General features: G+C 48.4%; 1 protein-coding gene across 1 annotated transcript in view; it reads left to right on the top strand.

Moving 5' to 3' along the window:
- Nucleotides 1–21,309, top strand: part of LOC138448119 (zinc finger protein 585A-like) — a 270,147-nt gene that overhangs the window by 131,485 nt on the left and 117,353 nt on the right. Inside the window, exon 2 of the mRNA XM_069604668.1 lies at nucleotides 4,396–6,529. Within this exon, the coding sequence (XP_069460769.1) occupies nucleotides 5,303–6,529 (1,227 nt within the window). The 5' untranslated portion in view covers nucleotides 4,396–5,302. The remainder of the gene's footprint in view (nucleotides 1–4,395; nucleotides 6,530–21,309) is intronic.

Here is a 21,309-nt window from a genome sequence, read left to right as displayed (position 1 = left end):
GACCCTCATAAAGGCCCGGCGCCTCGTGGAGGGGGGCCGGGGCCGCATGAGTTCCATCCAGATGAGGGTCCTGGAACGCGTACACCCAGCGCTCCACGCCCAGCTCCTTGAGAGGGAGACCCGTCTGGAGTTGAGCGGTAAGTGGCCAAGCATTGCTGTGTGAGACAGGGCATGTTGCAGTGTGCTGGTTGTCTGATACTTGCCTGCATGTGTGACATAGGCCATGTACGCATGTATGTGTGCAGGGACATCATGGTAATGCATGTGGGACCAGTAGTGTGTGAACCGCACGGTTGTTGCATGTGTTTAAATGCGACATGGGGAGCCCTATGGAGATTGCACACATGAGAGCATGGCAGTCTCTGTTCCTGGACATGGGTGGGGGTGAGGGATGGGTGCTGATGCAGGTACATATATGGTATCCATGTCTGTGTGCCTGACCTGCGTGTCTGTGACTTGTGAATGCCATGGATGCATGACACATGTCTGTGACAATTTACAGATTCACTGATGCAGCCTAGTCATCCTTGTATCCACTGTGATTGGGGTGTACGGGACCAGATGGATGTGACTGAGGTGAAGTGTGTGCATGTGATAGGCATGACCCATGATGCATGTGAGTACCATTACATTGTATGATTCGAGAGTCCATTGGACATATATGGAAATGTCCATGGCATGCACCATGACTGTCACTGTGTGTGTTTTGCCTGGACTGACACATGTGTTGTGGAGTGACATGATGGAAGTGTACTTTGACAGTGGCACTCATCTTCTATTGCTTCCTGTCTAGGGGACCATTGTACAGTACCCTGATGCTTGTGTTCTATGTCTCCCTCTACGCAGCGACTAGTGAAGAAGAGGGCGGAGACGGCGCTGTGGAGCAAGGCGGCAGGGATGCCCCCACGGCTGCAGCAGAAGGGGTGGGTGAGCCCCCACAGGGGCTTGCTACGACGGTAGACGGTGAGGAGCCATCCAGGTTGGTGGTTTCCACAGAGGAGGAGGAGGCCGCCACTGAGGCGCACATGGGGCCTGGTGGGGGCATCCCTGCTGGTGCAAGTGGTGCAGTCCAGGGGCAGGGGCAGGAGGCAGCACAGGTCACCGTGGAGGGGCCTGTGCATGTCGCTGTCCCTGACCCTGTGGGTGCACCACCATGCACCAGCAGGTATGCCCCGTCCCAAGCCCGTCCACAGGTAGAGGGGATGTCCATGTCATCTGACTCCCCTCCACCTGCGGACGAGGGGACCCCTGGCCGTATGGAGAAGGTCCTGATTGGGGTCGCGATGCGCACGGCTGTGATTCGTGATGCCGTGCGTGCTTCCCAGGAGAAGCACGCATGTCATCACGAAGAGCACTGTGCCGACGTGGCCCAATTGGGATCGTCCATGTTCGGGGGTTTCCTGCATGTGTCGGCCAATCTGGCGGCCCTCTCCTCCTCTGTGGAGACTATACACCAGTCGTTCTCCTTGCCGTCTTCCGGCCCAGATGCCACCAGGGCCCCCTGTGGACCTGCCCTGACCAATGCAGCCAGCTCGGTGGGGATCCCATCCCTGCCACAGTCGGGAGTCAGAGGTCCAGCAGGGGTGGACACCACAGCAACTGGACCCCAGCAGATGGAGGATGTGACGGCATCATCGGGCAGGGCACATGCACGATGGCGTCGATGGTTTCCATCAGCCTGGATGCCGTCGTGCTGGCACAGGCAGTTGCGTCGGAGGCAGCAGCAGGCTCAACGTGGGAGGCATCATGGCTCGGGGCCATCAACATCAGGGGTGCAGGCATCGGCCGGAGGACAGGAGAACCCTGGAATGGGAGTGGCTACTGTGTGGGAGCGGTTGTGCCAGCAGATAGGTGCGGAGCGACAGCGGCCAGAGGAGGAACGGCTCACAATGGTCAGGGCGGAGGACTCCATGCGGAGGGCGCTGAGGCGGGCTGAGTGCCTCAAGGGTCTTCGCAGGGAGTTGGAGCTGGACACTGCATTATCCCTGCGGGACCTCGGGGCCAGGGAACATGCCCGCCTCCAAGTCATTGACCAGGATGATGCCCTGGCCCATGACAACAACCAGTGAGCCATCGGACTAGCCCGCTGCCTTTGTATATAGTTATATAGTTAGTGTTAGTTTTCCTTTATTTTTTTTTTATTTGGTTGCGATTGGACAATGCGCCACATTTTTGTATACAGTTCAGTTTTTAGTTAGTTGTCATAGTTAGGTTTCATTTGGTTGGGCTCATGGACCCGGGATTATCTTGTAAATAGTTCTTCAATGGCTTTTTTTATTTTTTGGATTTTTTTCATGGACATTCATCTTCTTTTGGTTGTTTTGCTTTGTGGTTTTTCTCATTTAATTTCCATTCAAGTTGATTTTCAATACATTTTTATTTTCATCCTTCAATGTGTCGTATCATCTCATTGCTTTCATGCATGTCATGTTGGGTGTTTTAACATTCACTTGCAGCCATTGTGTGTGACAGACATGTGTTCATTTGCATTATTTACATTGGGTGTGTAACATGTAATTGCCTTTGATATGTGGGTGGATGTGATAGTTGGTTGGGCCTTTTGGCAGGGGAGGATGCCCATTACGGACATGATTGGGGATTGTTGGGACCCAGGTGCAGGGGGGCATGGATGGGACATGGGCGAGGGCCTGGTGGAGGGTGCCCCTGCACTGCTGGGGGGTAGGGGGTGGGGAACATGAGTTGGACATGGGTGGGGGCCTGCTGGCAGGTGCCCCGCAATGCTGGGGGTGGGGTGGTGGGGAACATGAGTTGGACATGGGTGGGGGCCTGCTGGCAGGTGCCCCGCAATTTTGGGGGTGGGGGTGCAAGGGGACATGAGTTGGTGATCATTAGTGCAAGGAGACATGTGCCTTTGCTGGGGGGCATGTCCATGTTGGGTGGGCTGCCTGCGGGACATGACCAGGGATGCAGGGTAGTCCCCTGTGGTGTGGGCTGCCTGCAGGGGCCGTGGAAGGTGTACAGGGAACACCTGGGAGGACCCACACTGGCAAATCACATGTAGGACTCCCCGGCACCCCTGAAATACACGTACCCTGCTGAAATTGTGTGTAAAACTTTCCGCGCACCCCTGGTATACACGCACACGCTCCCCCAGGCCCGATCGCGTGTAAAACTTCACGTGCACCTCTGAAATACCCGCACGCAGCCCAATCGCGTGTGGAACTTCTCGCACACCCCTGAAATACACGCACACGCACCCCCAGGCCCGATCGCGTGTGAAACCACCCGCGAGCCCCTGTAATACACGCGCCCAGGCCAATCGCGTGTGGAACTTCTCACGCACCCCTGGAATACACGCACCCAGGCCATTCGCGTGTAGGACTTCTCGCGCACCCCTGAAATACACGCACACGCTCCCCCTGGCCCGATCGCGTGTGAATCTTCTCGCGCACGCGTGTTCCCGACACCCGTAATACGCGTTCCCCGCTTTTGCCAGTCCGGTAAACTGGTACAGTGTTGGTGCAGCCCTTTGCAATGGTTTTGCGATCTTGATGGCTTTTCCTTGCGCGAGGGCGTTCTTGGGGGCGTAACTGGCGCTGCTGCAGGGTCGCTGTGCCACTCTGCGCCACGTCTGCTTTTGGAGGCGAGATTCCATGAATACGCTGTGCGCGGGAATTGGTTTTATCGCACGCGGCTGGCGCAGACATTCGCACGGGCACGCTGTGCGCCAACCGCGTGCGCCACTTTTGGAAGGAATTACATGAATCGGCCTGTTAGTGTGTATACTAAAAGTGACGTATAACTATAAATAAAACACAATATTCCAGCTGCCGCCATATTACAGAAACTTTGCACCGGTGCAAGTGCCAAGTTGCACAGTATTAGCACTAGGGTAAGTTTTCCCTCTTTCCAAAAACACTGGGACATATTAGAAAACCATTTCACCATGACAGGTGCAGTTTGGCATGGTATAAGAACCTGGGCAAAATTGCCTTAGTGCAAAAAATATACATTTGCAATGCATTTTTTCACATGAGGGCAATTTTTACCTTGGTGCTTATAACATGTCAAACTGTACTTGTCAAGGTTAAAAGGTTTTGCAATAAGTCCCAGTGTTTTTCTAAAGAAATAGGGCAAAGTTTGCTCTAATCCTAATACTGTGTACATCTGCACTTGCACTGTGCAAAGTTTCTATAATCTGGCCCCTGTTTCATCAGTGTTGCATAATTGTGTAATAATTGGAGCAGTACCTCTCTACCATCCATTGGGATACCTGTACCCAATAGATGAGACTCCCAAGTCCTATCAGTTACTACAAGCAGGCAATTGACTAGTACGCGCCACTAGTACTGAGAACCAGAGTACCTGGTAAATGTTGTCAGTGATTTTCAAAATGTATTAATTATTAATATGAATTTCATTTTAATTCTATAGGTGATTGATGCCCAGAAAAAGACAGCAGCGGTTCTGGTAATTTCTTTGATGGACTAATACAGTACACAGCTTCATTGAGAGAGTGTGCGCTATCTATGCATCTTGAAGGAGACACCTCAAGGAACTAATTGGCTTTTCAAAGTAACGCCCTGCTACTGAATCCCTGGAGGTTTTCTGCCAAATGATCTCATGCTGACATCCTGCATCAATGCAAGTGAATATACAGAATGTTAGACTGGTCACTGGCCGCCTCATGCTGACGTCCAGCATCAATGCAAGTGTGAATATACAGAATGTTAGACTGGTCACTGGCCGCCTCATGCTGACATCCAGCATCAATGCAAGTGAATATACAGAATGTTAGACTGGTCACTGGCCGCCTCATGCTGACATCCAGCATCAATGCAAGTGAATATACAGAATGTTAGACTGGTCACTGGCCGCCTCATGCTGACATCCTGCATCAATGCAAGTGAATATACGGAATGTTAGACTGGTCACTGGCCGCCTCATGCTGACGTCCAGCATCAATGCAAGTGAATATACAGAATGTTAGACTGGTCACTGGCCGCCTCATGCTGACATCCAGCATCAATGCAAGTGAATATACAGAATGTTAGACTGGTCACTGGCCGCCTCATGCTGACATCCAGCATCAATGCAAGTGAATATACGGAATGTTAGACTGGTCACTGGCTGACTCATCATAAAAACAGTGTATTATTTTCTGCAAGAAACGCCTATTGCTTAGCTTATTATTCATGATATAACACCTGTGGCATTTTATATATCGCCTGAAGGTGGTTTATTTAAATGATTGTGTAAATCATCTATGAATTGAAATGGATAAGTTTTATCCATGCACTGAACGTACATAAACCATGTTTATCACCAGAAAATTCTACACATGAGAAACTTAATTTGTGCCATGAATGCAGGAATCGGTTACAGTATGGAGAGATATCTGATGCGCCGCAAGAAAGCTCACGCAGTTGAGAAAACTCATCAATGCACTGAATGCAGGAAATGCTTCACTGTCAAAGGAGATCTGAATTATCACCTAAGAACACATACAGGTGAAAAACCTCATCAGTGCACTGAATGCGGTAAAAGGTTCCACAAGAAGGGACATCTTATTAGCCACGGGAAAACACATACAGGTGAAAAACCTCATCAGTGCACTGAATGCGGGAAAAGGTTCAGTGAGAAGGGAGCTCTTACTCTCCACCAGAGAACACATACGGGTGAGAAACCTCATCAGTGCACTGAATGCGGAAAAAGGTTCAGTGAGAAGGGACATCTTATTCGCCACCTGAGAACACATACAGGAGAGAAACCTCATCAGTGCACTGAATGTGGGAAATCCTTCACTTGTAAGGGAAATCTTATTAATCACTTAAGAACACATACTGGTGAAAAACCTCATCCGTGCACTGAATGCGGGAAATGCTTCACTAAAAAGGGAGATCTTAATAATCACGTAAGAACACATACTGGTGAGAAACCTTATCAGTGCACTGAATGCGGGAAAAGGTTCACATTTAAGGGAGATCTTAATGATCACCTAAGAACACATACTGGTGAAAAACCTTATCAGTGCACTGAATGTGGGAAAAGGTTTAGCCAGAGTGGAACTCTTATTCGTCACTTGAGTACACATACTGGTGAAAAACCCTATCAGTGCACTGAATGCAGGAAAAGCTTTAGCTATAAACGATATCTTATTTACCACCTGCGATTACATACAGGTGAAGCACCTCATCAGTGCACTGAATGCGGGAAAAGGTTCAGTCAGAAGGGACATCTAACTAGCCACCAGAGAACACATACGGGTGATAAACCTCATCAGTGCACTGAATGCGGGAAATGCTTCAGTGAGAAGGGAGCTTTAACTCTCCACCAGAGAAAACATACAGGTGAAAAACCTCATCAGTGCACTGAATGTGGGAAAAGGTTTAGCCGGAAGGGAACTCTTATTTTCCACCTGAGAACACATACAGGTGAAAAACCTCATCCGTGCACTGAATGTGGGAAATGCTTCACTCGCAAGGAAGGTCTTAATAATCACTTAAGAACACACACAGGTGAAAAACCTCCTGAATCCACTGAATGTGGAAAATCCTTCACTGTCGGGGCATCTTATTAAACACGTAAGAACTCACACGGCAGAGAAACCTCATCAGTGCACTGAATGCGGGACATGGTTAATTACAAATTTATCCAAAATATACATTGGGCCTCATAAGTTTGGCGGTACGGTGCCGTTGGCACCATACCACCAAACTACGAGTTTTGCTTGTGGGTGCCTGACAGCCCGCCAGGTCTGACCTGGCGGGCTGTGCGGCACCCGCGAGCAAAACCAGCTGATGCACCGGCACCGTTATTAACGGTGCTGGTGCATCCATGCTCCCCATTCATGGGGATGGGGAGTGCAGTAACACCGGCACCCGCGAATGGGCAATTACCGGGCCACTACACTCGTAATGGCCCAGTAATTGCCCATTCGTGGGTGCCGGAGGTGAGTTTGGCAGTAGCCGTGCTTGTCATACAGGCAAGGCTACCGCCAAACTCATAATGAGGCCCATTGTTTTCGTATATTCACCTGATCTGATATATGCTCATAATAAGTATTATGGATTGGATGTTAATTATTGAAAAATAGAAGTCGTATTATTCAAGTCAAGAAATGATTGAATATGAACTTTTGAAACATGTATTATTCATTCATTGTTTTCAGTTTTTGCTAATTTCGAAAATATCACCTTTTCAATCACTTATCCATTGTCATTTTAGAACACTTTGCACTTTTGATCACTCCTTTTCGGAGAAATCACCTACATCCTGAGAGAACAGCCTAGGATGCACCCTTCTGCCCCCCCCATGAGATCTGCCCACACTGCCTATCTGCAGGTCCAAATTGATCATGTGCTTTGCTTTCACCTAGCCCTCAATAAATGCTCTGGCTGGCAGAGGTTTGTTCTGACTTAAGGTGTTGCATAAAATCATGCTTTCCTTATGCCCACTACACTGGCATCAGTGGTTACAACCCTAACATGTTTCACGCTGTGCTGCAGCAGTGCCCTTTATCTTGGCTCTCTCTGTTTCGTTACTGAAGGTCTTCAAGCAGCGCCTACGTTGCAGCCCTCCTTCTCTCAGGTGTTGGGAATGCTTAGCATGTCACGGGTCCCTCGCCATTGGCTGCCTGTAATCTCTGATGGTTTAATATTTTTTTGCGATCATGCTTTTTATGTCCCAGAGACTCCCTTCTGCTGTCCCACCTTGAACCCCAGTGCCCTCACTGTGCCATTACATCTGGCTCGTCCCTCCATGTTGGGGTTCCCCATTTCAGAAGGCTTATTTATATCTAGTAATGCACCTCATTGTGTCTGAAATGCCCACTCTCTGAAATGGCACATTATCAGAGGTGGTTGCTGGAGACCCATCTGTTCTTCTTTGCCTTTGCTTTTGTTTTTCCAGTTTTGCTTATGTTTTCATGTCCATCTGTTGTTGGCCCCAAGAAACCTTAAGTTTGAAAAAGCATGCTAGAAAAAAATAACTGAAAGAACAGAGCGGTGTATTGGATCTTTTTCCTCACTAAAACCAGGCAGATATCCCCAAAGAAAGTAATAATACGTCCATCCAGAAAAATAGCACCCCAACACGTTGCCTGTTCTCTTCTTCTAACCCCATAGCGTTCCATATATATGGCATATCTGTGGTGCCATCAGTGCTGTGCCAGAGAAAGGAGTTATACAGCTGTGACTACCTGATCTGAAGATCAACTCTGCGGTAACGAGCATCCTTTGCCCTTCATGAACTTTTTCTGCTCCCAATTTAAAAAGTTGGAGTAAAATACTGCAAATGTCGTCTGGGGCTGTACTCAATATAATTGCTTTTGTTCACAGCAGGGATGAGCCAAGCACTGGGCATTTCATAAACCTGTAATCTCCAGTTAGGCTGCAGATGTAAAGCACTGCTCTCGATTTCCCAGGAAAGCGTGTCTTCTAGCTGACCTCTGCAGCCTTTCTCCTTTTTGTGGAGAATTCTTCAACTCCAGTCTCCCCCTACCACCAGGATCCAGAAAAATGTCCAACACCATTGCCTCCTGCGATTGTACTACTTGAGATTAGGAGACACTTACCGGCACCGTTGTTTCCGGACCAGCCTACTACAGGTCTCCTTGTCGGAATGACTGTGACCGCCAGGTCTGACCCTGCCGGACACAGTGCCCATGGTAAGCAGACCATCACGGAAGCACCGGCACCGTTATTAATGGTTCCGGTGCTTCCATGTTCCCTGTTCCCGTAGACTCCTACGGGACTCGACAGGAATGGGGATTAACAGAATTACTGACGCCTAACTGCCCAGCCGCCGGAGGTGTAATACCCCGGTGTTACCAGCAAGCCAGCCGCCGTTAATTCTTTTCGGGTCTGGCGGCAATCCACCGGTATAACCAGCAGGGTAACCGTCAGACTCGTAATGAGGCCCACTGTCCTGGCCTAGGATCGGCTTAACTGGGAGCGCATTACAGAAGAATGGGTGCAATGCCCATTATTTAAGCACTGTTTTTACAAGAACGTTGTTGGTGTGATGAGCAAGCTGCAGATCTCACCAGTTTTCCATTGTACGATATGTAAATGTCTTTAAAAATGTACCTTTTGTGAATATGGTAGGAACAGCAAATTCAATAGAAATATTCACTGTGCTCTGATGAAATCTAATTCCTGCAAATTTGGAAATCAAATGGTGTCTTTTCTTGATATAAGGCTTGCCAATGTCAAAGTGGTTCTACATTAATTGAAAGAAGGAATATTGGACAAAATGTATTGTGCGTAGTGAAATGTCACACCAGTTAAGATGACCAATTCCACATTTAAACAGTTCACAAAAAAGAATGACCTGAAATGCTGATGGAAATGTATATTGAATTGCAGCTGCTATGTAATAACATTAAACATTCTACTTATTGGTTCCTCTTTTTATGTTTTTATCAGTTTCCTTTGTCTGTCTTTGCTCATGGGCAACATGACATGCTGGATAGCACCACGCCACCGCGACCCCTGTGGGTCTTCTGGGAGCTTCCACTTCTGCTAGATTCTCACGCTGGATCCTGACGCTCATAATGAGTTGTCCAATTGTTCCTGGGGCCAACTGAAGGGCTCAAACCCTACTGAAGGAGCCAATCAAAAACCTTGAATCATCAAAATTAAGTTTGAGGATCTGCAAAAGGTCCAGGACACTGCCTGTTCCTTTTTGGGTTTGCTGGGCAGGGGTGGAAGGTGGAACTGAGCATGCTTACACCTGGTGACGGGGGCTGGTATGCTAGGAGAGTTATTGACTAAAGGGGTTAGCAGTCAGGCGCAGTGCGCTCCTGTACTTGAGCATATGAAGAACAATGTGGTAAGTAAAACTTGGCAGCTAAAATACAAATATCTTTATTCCATAAATATTAAAGAACCAGAATTGGCTAAAGTTCAAACAAAAGGAAAGCATAAAAAATAACAGAGAATTATATACACGATAATAAATGCAATGGGCCTCATTACGAGTTAGGCAGTTTGGAATCCGTTCTTTCCGAGATGGCGGTGGCACTGTTTCTATGACTGCAAGCATGCGGTATCAACGCCTGATTACGGTTTGATGGTTGTGCGCACCAGACCATTGCGGAAACGCTGTCACTGCCGGAACGCAAACACGCACGGACATGGACGCACTGTGAAACACAGCAGCAGTATATCCGTATCCGCTTCCGCCTTCACGGATATGGAAATACTGGTTCCGGAAACACTGTGATCGCGAAAACCAGAAAGAGAGCAGCGGCCATTTCTTAAACCACAATCCACTGCCATCCTCTGAAACCACAGGCCCTACTCCCACTCTGAACTGCTACAAACCACAAGGACAATGGCATCGGGGATCCCAGCCACCCACCTGCGGAAGCCATGCTTCAGCTAGCCTGAATTGACAGTGCTGGTGGACAACATAGTAGGAAATGCCCCTATGCTTTTCAGTGCTGACCAGAGGCGCAGTGGAGATCTGGGCGGCAGCAGCACAGAAGTGCATTGCAGTCAGTGTGACTGTGTGCACAGAAGGATTGCCACAAGCAGTGGGACGATCTATGGCTGCATGTGCGCAATCTAATGGCAGCACACCGCCAGCACAGCACCAGCACAGGTGGAGGGCCTGCATCACCCCTGAAGCTCCAGACATGGGAGGAGAGTCCTGCACCTCCAAGGGATCCAGTGTGTAGGTCAATCAGAGGCCGGAGTCAGCCCGACTGGCGATGCTGGTAAGTACACAGAGTTGAAAGCCATGAGTGTGAATGTTGCCCCCCCCCCCGGCCAGGCCCAGAGTGACCCAACGCGTCCACCAATGACCCACTCACCCCCCCCCGGCTAAGCCCAGAGTGACCTAATGCATCCACCAATGACCCACTCACCCCCACCCCCGGCCAGGCCCAGAGTGACCCAAAAAAAAGGGGGGTCTGGGAATCTCTCTACCAGCACGAACACAGCCCAATGACCTGTTCTTGGGTGAATAACCCCTGGAGAGACTCTACCAAGTCTTTAGCTCACTGTCCCTTTCACAGAGAAGAAATTTCCCCGCATATCAGCCTTTGTCCTGCCCAGGGGCAGTCCAGCGCCGAAATGCTAGGCAATTCTCCTCTGAACAAGAGTACCATCAGTAACCCCATACACGTGTTTCAGCCTTGTTGGGCATCATCAGTGAGGTGAAACTGTTGCCTCTCTAAGAACAGTGAGCAAGGGGTCCACGTCTGGATCGCCCTGTTAACTTAGGGTGAAACCCAAAGTTAATTTATGCAAATAAAAGGGGGGTCTGGGAATCTCTCTACCAGCACGAACACAGCCCAATGACCTGTTCTTGGGTGAATAACCCCTGGGAGAGACTCTACCAAGTCTTTAGCTCACTGTCCCTTTCACAGAGAAGAAATTTCCCCACATATCAGCCTTTGTCCTGTCCAGGGGCAGTCCAGCGCCGAAATGCTAGGCAATTCTCCTCTGAACAAGAGTACCATCAGTAACCCCATACACGTGTTTCAGCCTTGTTGGGCATCATCAGTGAGGTGAAACTGTTGCCTCTCTAAGAACAGTGAGCAAGGGGTCCACGTCTGGATCGCCCTGTTAACCAGAGTGACCCAACACATCCACCAATGACCCACACCGCACGCACATAAGACATGCCCCCCAGGACGGGCAGACAGCGTGCAACTGAGTGAAAGCTGAGAAACACACACCTGAGTGCATCACCCGTCAAATGTGTGTACATGCAAGTGGACAAAGTATGAGGAGTGTGTTGCATGTGATGGACCCATTCACATCTCACCACACAACTAACAGCATGCCCTGCATTTCCCCACATGCACATCATCTGACAGTGATATTGCGCAACAGGCCACACCACGTACTACTGCACATGGAAGACATACCCGTCTGTCGCAGGATGCCCAGCCAGCACCTCTGCAACACAACCATAGGCACCACCAACAGTGGCTACGGATACCCCCATCCCTGCTGCACCCCCAGGGCAGCATGTTGCCACAGTCTCAACACCTGCTGCCACATCTGCCGCACACATCAGTGCCCGTCCTGATGCCACTGAGGAGGATGCATCCAGCGGCAATAGTGCACGTATCGAACAGTGTGATGATGCAACACAGGATCTGGATGACGGGGGCGACATCACTCCCCTACAGGACCTAGTATTCAGCCAATCAGGACTCCACAGCCCGATACGCTCACCCACACCCTCGATCACAGAACTCAGCGTCCGCCTCTTGCGCATTGAGCAACACCAGGCCAGCCTCACACAACTAGTCAAGCAACAACTGCAGGAAGCGAGGCTCAGTGCAAGGAGGCCAGACTGCAGTGCAAGGAGGCCAGGATGCAGAGGGAGAGCACTGCCACCTCTGTGCGTAGGCTGACCCCGGCAAAAGGCAGGTTTGCAACCACAAACGTGGTCCTGTCTCGGCGAGTGAGGGAGGGGAACAATATAATGTTGACCATAGTGGAGACAATGTTGGTGGCCCAACAGGCATTCTTGGGCATTGTGCCAGCTGCAACACCACCAGTGTCTTCCACAAGCAGCACCCCCTCAAGTTTGGTGGCAAGTAGCCCGGGGAGGCATTCTACCCGGCTAGTCGCACCCTCCGGGAAGGACCCATATGCCCACAATCGTGGTCGCAAATAGTGTACTGAATATTGGACTGTCGTCCGCAAAGTTGGGATGGGGTTGTGGTATGGGGGTGAGTACATTGGGGAGGTGGGGGTGGTACTTAGTGGGGTTAGTCTGTTGATGCCTGGTTGGGGGGTGGGTACGTTGGGGAGGTGGGGGTGGTCCTTAATGGGGTTAGTCGGTTGAGGCCTGGTTGGGGGATGGATCCAATTCCCCTCCCCCCTGTTCTTTTGTGACTAAACTATTTTAGAAATTCAAGTGACGAGTAGACATCCTTAATTTCATGTGCATTCAATCCATTTAATGTGCCAAAAAATGAAGTACATTATGTGCATGTAGTCTTTCAAAAATAATTGTGAATAAGTGCTTCCCGTGCATGTTGTCCATCCTGGGTACTCCTGCCAGGGGTGCACCCATCGTCATCCTCATCATCGTCATCATCATCATCATCATCCTCTGTGTCCGGGGGCAGTGGAACGTTCCTGCAAATGCACAGATTGTGCAACATGGCACATGCAAGCACTATTTTCCCCGTCTTGACTGGGCTGTACAGCAATGAGCCTCTAGATCGGCTCAAGAAGCGGAACCTGGCCTTGAGTAATCTAAAGGTACGCTCTATCATGCCACGTTTGCGTATGTGTGCCCTGTTGTAGGCCTCCCCATGCCTGTTCCTTGGCCTTCGTATGGGCATCATTAGCCATGGTGTGAGTGCATATACGGCATCACCTGCATCGGAGTGGAAGCAAGGGCACATGTTAGTGTTCGTGGTTTCACTGTCTGAATCAGATTCAGTACAATCATGGTCTGTTTGTGAACCTGTCATATGGGGCATCTAATGAACGGACTTGGAGGACAATACCATTCAGGGGTCATTGATGGTCACATTGGTGCATTGGTATTGGGCAGCAACTTGGTGCGCACAGGTCGATGCCCAAGAGTTCATGTGTAGTGGGTGACTATGGCATTGTGCTGTGATGGCCACACCTGCAGCAGTGAGACACTGGTCAATGGGAATATGTGGGTAATGCACACTGCCGGGTAAGCGCGCATCATGTGCATTGTGGGAGCACCGGTGCATTGGGCGGATGAGGGACTCACATCCTCATGTGGGTGCCACACCATGTCTAGGGTGTGCATGGCCGTTAGCAGGGTAGGTACTTGCACACTGTGGCAATGGAATGTGAAGCTTTGCAATGTGTGGGGTGTGGTGACTGTCCATGCCATTGGGCAGGGGTCATGCATTGGCAGTCATACGCACACAAATGCCTGGGACATGTGTGCCTTCCCCACCCCCCCTGGCACAGGGGTCATGCATTGGCAGTCGTGCATACCCAAATGCCCGGGACATGTGTGCCTTCCCCACACCCACACCTTGCATAGGGCTCACGCATTGGCAGTTGTGCACAACCAAATGACCAGGACATGTGTGCCTTCCCCACCCCCATCTTGCACAGGGGTCACGCATTGGCAGTTTTACTTACTCAATAGCCATGTGCTTTGTCCTGCTTAGCGTTCCATGTAGCATGGCAATGTTGAATTCTGCAAGACCTTGGAGTCGTGTTAATCCCGGGAAAAACATACACAGCAATGGGTGCTCACTTATCCAGCATCGCATACCATCTGGACATTCAGTAAGTGGAATTGTTTCCTATTGTGATACACCGCCTCCATTGCATGTGGAACTGTCAACTCAACATGGGTGCAGTCTAATGCACCTATGCAACTTGGCATGCCTGCAATGGCATGGAAAGCCAACTTTGTGGCTATGACCTGGCCCGGGGTACGGGGTAGGGATATGTACTCTGACGCATGGGTCAGCAGCGCATCCAGTACCTGGTCCAGTATTCTGGAAAAACAGGGTTGTGACAGCCCATGCAGCTCACCAACAGTGTGCTGATATGTTCCAGTACCAAGGAAATGCAGTACCGAGACAACCTTCAGCAGGGGGGATTGCAGTCCGGATGCCAATGTGGCTGCTGATGTCCTCCTCGATCAGGGTGATGAATGGACATGATGGTCAAGCCAGTATAATATGTGGATCTGCCCTGGGGTCAGGTTCCAGGGTGAGGCCCTGATGCAAGGTATTGCTGGCTGCCTGCGGGTCTGCACATTTGTTTCGTATAAGGACCGGGTTTGCAATTTGCCGCCTCCGCCACCTCCTCCTCTGACCCACTGCTGCCACAATGTGCACTGCTGCCTATTGGTTCACTAGCCCGAATGCTGCTACAGCGGCTGACACCATGGTTCTGTTTGAAGGTGGCCTGTGTGTGGGTGTGGCCCTCTTGTAGACTCCCAGTTGCCTACGTTGTGCAGCTGGCCTCATTGTGTGCACCTGTGGCCTGATTCAGCTCTCCTGCCACTGTGTAACACCATCTCCTTGGTGCTGGCGGTACCGCCACGATGTTCAGTGTTTCTGCCATTTTTTTGGCTGTGTTTCCGTGTCCGTGCTACTCATAATGTGCACGGTGTTACGCATTGCCGGTGACTGGGGGTGCGTCGGTGAGTTGTCGCGCTGTTTCTAGAGACCCTAATTCCGGCTGAGTTGTCACTGCGGGAGTGGCTCTAAGGTGATGGTGTTTCCAGGATCGCATGTCGGAATTAGCAGGTCTGGAAAACGGGTCTGGTACGGTTTTACCAGCACCGTTAAATCCAGACCGGCTAACTCGTAATAAGGCCCAATGCAATTACTCGATGAATGTGCAAGATTTTAAAACTATGCAACAAGTCATTTGTGTTCTAACGAGGTTAGAACATGCTGTTATATGCAGAACCTGAGTAGTTTGATACAGTTTATAGGTTAATATAAGATCTTCTGAAGTTATTATTACTCTATGTATTAACAATCAGTTGTACATCCGCCTTTGCACTTAGCAGAGGCCAAGGCTCGACATGTTTCTGCTCATTGTCCTTCAATGGTGAACATTCCTCAGGAGCTGTGTAAATTGTTCACTTTTGATGCAGAGAATCTATACTGAGAAACCCTTGATCCACTCTGGACGTAGCTCAGAGATTGTGTCTCATGCAGACACTTGAAGTCTTCCAACTCCAGTGGATGTGGGGTAGTTCCTCCGGTAAGGTCACAGGGAATATATCAAAACTGTTGTGTCAATCGGAGAACTTCACATTAAGAAAAGACCACTAGTGTGTCTTGATTTCTGAAGTACTCTTGGTTGTAAAAAACGAGTGGCGAGTGGTGGTCTAGTAAATCACTTGGTCTGAAGCAGCAGCACTACTTGTCTGCCATTAACTTCTGCGGCGTCTTGGTTAGCGAAACCTGATACTAGCACCTGAATACACAGATCTCTCTCCGCTCTGGTGCCACCTTCTCGTGAGGTCCGTTTTCCCTTGGATTAAGTCAGCCCCAAGCCTGGCTCAAACTTTTCACCATCACATGGTAGAAAGTTGTAAACTACATTACCATCAGCTAAAATGTTGTGTAAATAGAAATCAGAGGCTTCAATATGATAGTCATTGTTATTGTGGACAATATACTTGTGGAAGAAACTGTAAGCCAATTGTGTTGAAAGTCAAAAGACTAACCCGAGAAGTAGTTGTTGATTCTACTCTCCCCATTGAGGATTCAAGTGTGGAAAGTTTGGAACAAGCCTTACCACAGAGTGCAAGTTGTAGTAGAAAGAGCTTTATCCGGGTAGGCTGAGCAAACCAGGAAAGGGACAAATAGTAGTTAGTCCTGGCAGGCGAGTGGACCAGGAAGAAGATAACTTGAAGTACTGTGAATGTGGTAGAAGGTTGTGATGGAAAAAAAGTGATAAATCCACTATCGTGTTTTGATGAACTGTTGTAGAACCATCCTGACTAAAGTATTTATTTTTGAGTGACCAAGGTGTTGCTTAGGAAGGAGATATACGATGTGATAAAGTGATTGGTCTTCAGAGAATACATAACGCACTTTTCTACATATATCAAATCAGAAGTCAATGGACTTCTGATTTGATATGTGTAGAAAAGTCTTTTGGTTTGCCAAGCTGGAGGTTGTGGAAACTTTAACAATTGTCTTTAAGTGTGAGAAACACTTTGCAACTAAATAGTCACTTTGCCAAGTGAAGGACATCTTAAATGTTAAGAACGTAGTATTCTACCTTGAGTGGGACTCTGCTAGTGAAAAGAACTTTCCTGAAATTGAATTTTGATTTGAAACATCCTGGATTGATCCAGAGGAAAGGGATCCCAATCCTGGTCACAAGGATTCCTGTTTATAACTGTTGTGTTTGAATTTTATATTATTTTGTTAAGTTTAAACAGCCAAATAATCCCTGTATGATTTTGTTGTGTATATGAGTGCGAGAGACAGATACTTTTTGACATTAGGTCATTTTCCTTTAGCCTTAGTTTGTCAGGTAGGGGAATCCCTGTTAGGCTAGGGAAAGATAGTAGTTTGTCTCATTCCTTTTCATTTAATAAAATGGCGGCTTGTGAGAAAACTATACCTATGTGTCTGTCTCACATTTCTGACCCCTCACACCACTGTGATGTTACACTCGGGTGGAACCCACTGTGATGATTATGTTATTATTTGCATAGCACGCAGCAGCCCAAAGGCATTCTGGCACTTGTTACAGAAACATACTTAGTTGCATAGTTATCACGTGACATTAGTTACAAAGCGTGAGCATATTTGTATAACATATTTGTACATTTGTCATGTGCAATGTTAGAGATAAAATATATGTACATAGGTTACATTGGGCCTCATTACACGGATGGCGGAGAGCCATGGCGCTATTAGCGCCATGGTCCATGCCGGTAAAATACCGGCACCGCCTTGGCGAAAAGGGGAATTACCACCCCATTCCAAGGTTGGCGGGGCGGTAATTCCCCCTTCCACCATTGCCCTTCCCCATTCCCATTTTTGCCCCATAGGGCTCAATGGGAATGGGGAAGGCGCTAATTACGGCACCGCAAATTGCGGTACCGTAATTAGCTCCCTGGGTCCCTTTGCGGGTTGGTTTTTAACACCTGCAAAAAGCAGGCGTTAAATCCCCCAACCCGCAAAGGGACCTTGTAGTAAGGCGGTAAGGATTTACCGGTACCGGTATTTTACCGGTACTGGTAAATCCTTACCGCCATCCGTGTAATGAGGCCCATTGTGTTTAGATTATATTTATATTACAATATACATTAGGAAAAAGTGGGAGTGCTTACGGAGTTAGCTCAGGAAAGTGGTCTTGAGTTTTTTACGGAAAGCGTGGATGGATGGTTCAGCTCTAAGGAAGGCAGGAAGTGAGTTCCATAGTTTGGGTGCAATGTATGAGAAGCCTATCTCTCCGGATTTAGCTCTCCGTATGCGGGGGACGTGTAACTGGTTGGTGTACTGATTTCTCTTAGGGCGCGTTGAGGCGGTTCTTGATATCGCTTCTGATAGGTATGTGGAAGCTGTGCTGTTGATGCATCTATGCGTGATAGTGAGGATTTTGAGTGTGATGCAGTCTTTGACCTGGGGCCACTGTACTGCTTGTCTGGCTTGTGATATATGGTCTCTTCTGGGGATGCTCAGAGCAGCTCGTAGGGCAATGTTTTGTGTGGTTTGTAATCTGTGTAGGTTTTTGGAGGATGTGCCAGCCAGGAGAGCATTTTAATAATCAAGCTTGGCGCCTATGGTTGCTCTGGCTATTGCAAGGCAGTTGGGTGCGGATAGGTAGGGTTTAATGGCATTGATAAGTTTGGTGTTATATGCTGACGCAGAGGCTATGGCGCTACCTTGTTTGCTCATAGATTGGTTTGCATCGATGTGGACGCCTATTGTCTTGACCGAGGAAGAAACCGTGATGGTGGAATTATCTATGTTGTGTCATATTGGGGACTTAGCTTAGCTATAATGGCTTTCTGCCCGAGGATAACGATTTCAGTCTTATCCCTGTTAAGACACAAGCTATTGACAGCCATCCATGCTTGGACAGTAGCATAGATATTGTGTAACGAAGAGGCATCTTGGTGGTAGGAGCCAGATAGTGGTAGGAGAACTTGTGTATCATCAGCATAATTAGTATATGCAACACCCAAAGAGTCAAGTAGGTCGAAAAGGGGTTTAGTGAAGAGGTTGTAGAGGGTGGGGGCTGTACATGGGCCTTGGGGTACTCCACAATGTATGGCTGTGGGGTCGGCATTTGCTATGTTGGAGAACACCTTCATGGCTCTTCCTTCCAGGAAGGAAGTAATCCAAGATGCTGCTTATGTGGAGAAGTGGGCTGCCTGGATGAGATAGGTGGTAGGGTTTTATGATCGACCAGATAAAATGCTGCCGAGAGACCGAGAAGGAGGAGCAGGGCAGGTTTACTTTTGTCAATGATCTGGGAAATTTGATTTTTTAGGTCTAGTAAGCGGGATTCTGTTCCATGCCTTACACGGAAACCAGATTGTCTTTTACCCAGTATGGAGTTGGATTCTATGTATATTTGGATCTGGTTGTGAGCTGCCTTGTCCAGGATTTTCAGAAGGAACAGGACTGTTGTTATAGGCCTGTAGTTGTTAGGCTGCGCTGGGTCTAATGTAGTCTTTTTTAGAAGGGGGCGTACCCATGCTTCTTTGAGACTATCAGGTACAGAGCCTTTTCTGAATGAAGCATTAATGAATGCGGTAACCAATGGGGCTAAGTCCTTGGCACATTCCTTGATCGTTTTAGGGCGGCATATGTCTCCTTTGCAGAGTGATGGTTTGAGGTGTTTGATAAGATCAAGGACCTCAGATTCGGTAATGTCTCTAAAGACGAATTGGGCGTGATGGGGATCGCTCTGCTTGGCTCATTTGAGAGGGTTATTCTTTTGGTTGGGGAGGGCTTTGCAGTGGTTTTGTGCTTTTTATTGGAGGAGATCTATTTTGTTGAGCATTGCAGACTGGATGCTTGCGCACCAGACTTTGTGCCTCATTACAAGTGAGGCGGAACGGGTTAATGGGTACCGCAAAAGCAGGCAGACCCGTAAAACCCGTTCTGCCTCATTACAAGCTCCCCTCGCGGGACCCGGTAAGCACACCTGGTTTGACCAGGCGTGCTTACCGGGTCCCGCGTGGGGAAGAGGGAGCAAACAACGGGCCGCTCGTAAGCGGCCCGTTGTTTGCTCCCTCCCCCATTCCCATTCAGCCCTATGGGGGCTGAAATGGAGGAGGTCCAGGCCCGGGTTCCTGGAGGGAGGAATTACCGGGCCCTCCGAACTCGGAATGAACCGGTAATTCCTCATTCTGGGAAGCCAGAGCAGAGCAATAGCAGCATGGCTACCGCCAAAATCGTAATGAGGCCCCTTGTCTTTGATTATCTCATCTGTGCTAGCCGCGGGGTGTGACCATTTCATTAAAGATATTGAATATCTCTTTGACTTGCGAATTAGGCTTGGAGATCCTGTCGTTAAAAGTGTTAGCTTTTGCTGTGATAATAGCTCTTTTGTATTGGAGAGCTATCTGTTTGAAGAGGTTCTTGTTAAAGTCATTTGTGTCCGCTTGCCTGTTTTTTTGTGCCTGACGCTTTGTTTCCTGCTGTGTTTTGTCACCCACTGTGATTTTGTTCTCATTTGTCCTCTACTGGGATTGTGCTCCTGAGTGTCCCCCAATGTACTTTTGCAACCCGGTATCTCCCCCTGTGCTTTGTTTTCCTGCTGTCATTTTTCTACAACCGGTTCCCTACTGGGAATTTACTTCTGGGTGTCCCCCCACTTGGATTTTGTTTCTGCACTGTGTTATGTCTCCCGCTGTGCTATGTCTCCCGCTGTGCTATGCCCCCCGCTGTGCTATGCCCCCCGCTGTGCTATGTTCCACACTGTGTTATGTTCCGCACTGTGTTATGTTCCGCACTGTATTATGTACCACACTGTGTTATGTTCCACGCTGTGATTTTGCTGCTAGGTGTAGCCACATTTGAATCGTGGATGGAGTGATGAAAACATGTATAACTGGTTCAGGCATGGGTTAAAGGCTCAAAGGCTCCCACAACCCTTCCTCTCACTCATCTACTCTGTACCATTCCCCAGTGTTCTGAGCCTGCCACCGAAAAAAGCTTTGTCCCCCCCTGAAAGTTGCATTAGGGGCAACCACATGACTTCTTTTCTTGACTATAGCCAGCGTCCTCGACATTTTGGTTCAGACTTTTCATAAATTCAACCTTGCTTCTAACCTTTTGAAACTGTCTGAAATCCGGTTGGTTCAAAGGTCAAACTAATACATTCTCCCAACATTTGTTGGGACATTATTAAGTTGATGGGCATTCCCTTTTGACATTCACACTGTTATTATTCTGACATTGGATATTGCAACACGGTACACTAACATATAACAGAATGTAGTAGCTGCACAAACAATTGTATAGACAAAAGTATTTCATTGTAAACTAATGCGTTTGGAAGGCATGACTTCTACGTGTCATCCAAGAGAAGCGCACACACATTATAAAATGATGACTACTTATACCAAAATTCATGGCGAACCTCCCGCCCCACTCCGAAAAAAGACCAAAGGTGTAAAAGCTGGATATGCATCTGGGAATGAGAGAAGACAGATTAAGGGCCTAATTCACAAGTGTTTTATGATGGCAAAATCCCATTGAAAAATGATCTGTAAGTTACGCCATAAGTGGTTAGAGTATAATGAAAAGTCATGGTGCATAAGGAGAACAATGGATGCATAACATCTACAGGTAAAACAGGGATCAAAATTAAGGTTGGATAAGCAGGAACTAAAAGCAGCTCCTAGGTAACCAGCATTGACCAGGAGCTACAA

The sequence above is a fragment of the Ambystoma mexicanum genome, chromosome 3q (assembly GCF_040938575.1).
Source record: "Ambystoma mexicanum isolate Mex_15411 chromosome 3q, UKY_AmexF1_1, whole genome shotgun sequence".
Classification (NCBI taxonomy): Eukaryota; Metazoa; Chordata; class Amphibia; order Caudata; family Ambystomatidae; genus Ambystoma; species Ambystoma mexicanum.
Note: the sequence above shows the minus strand (reverse complement) of the source record. Positions and strands in the feature narration are given on the sequence as shown.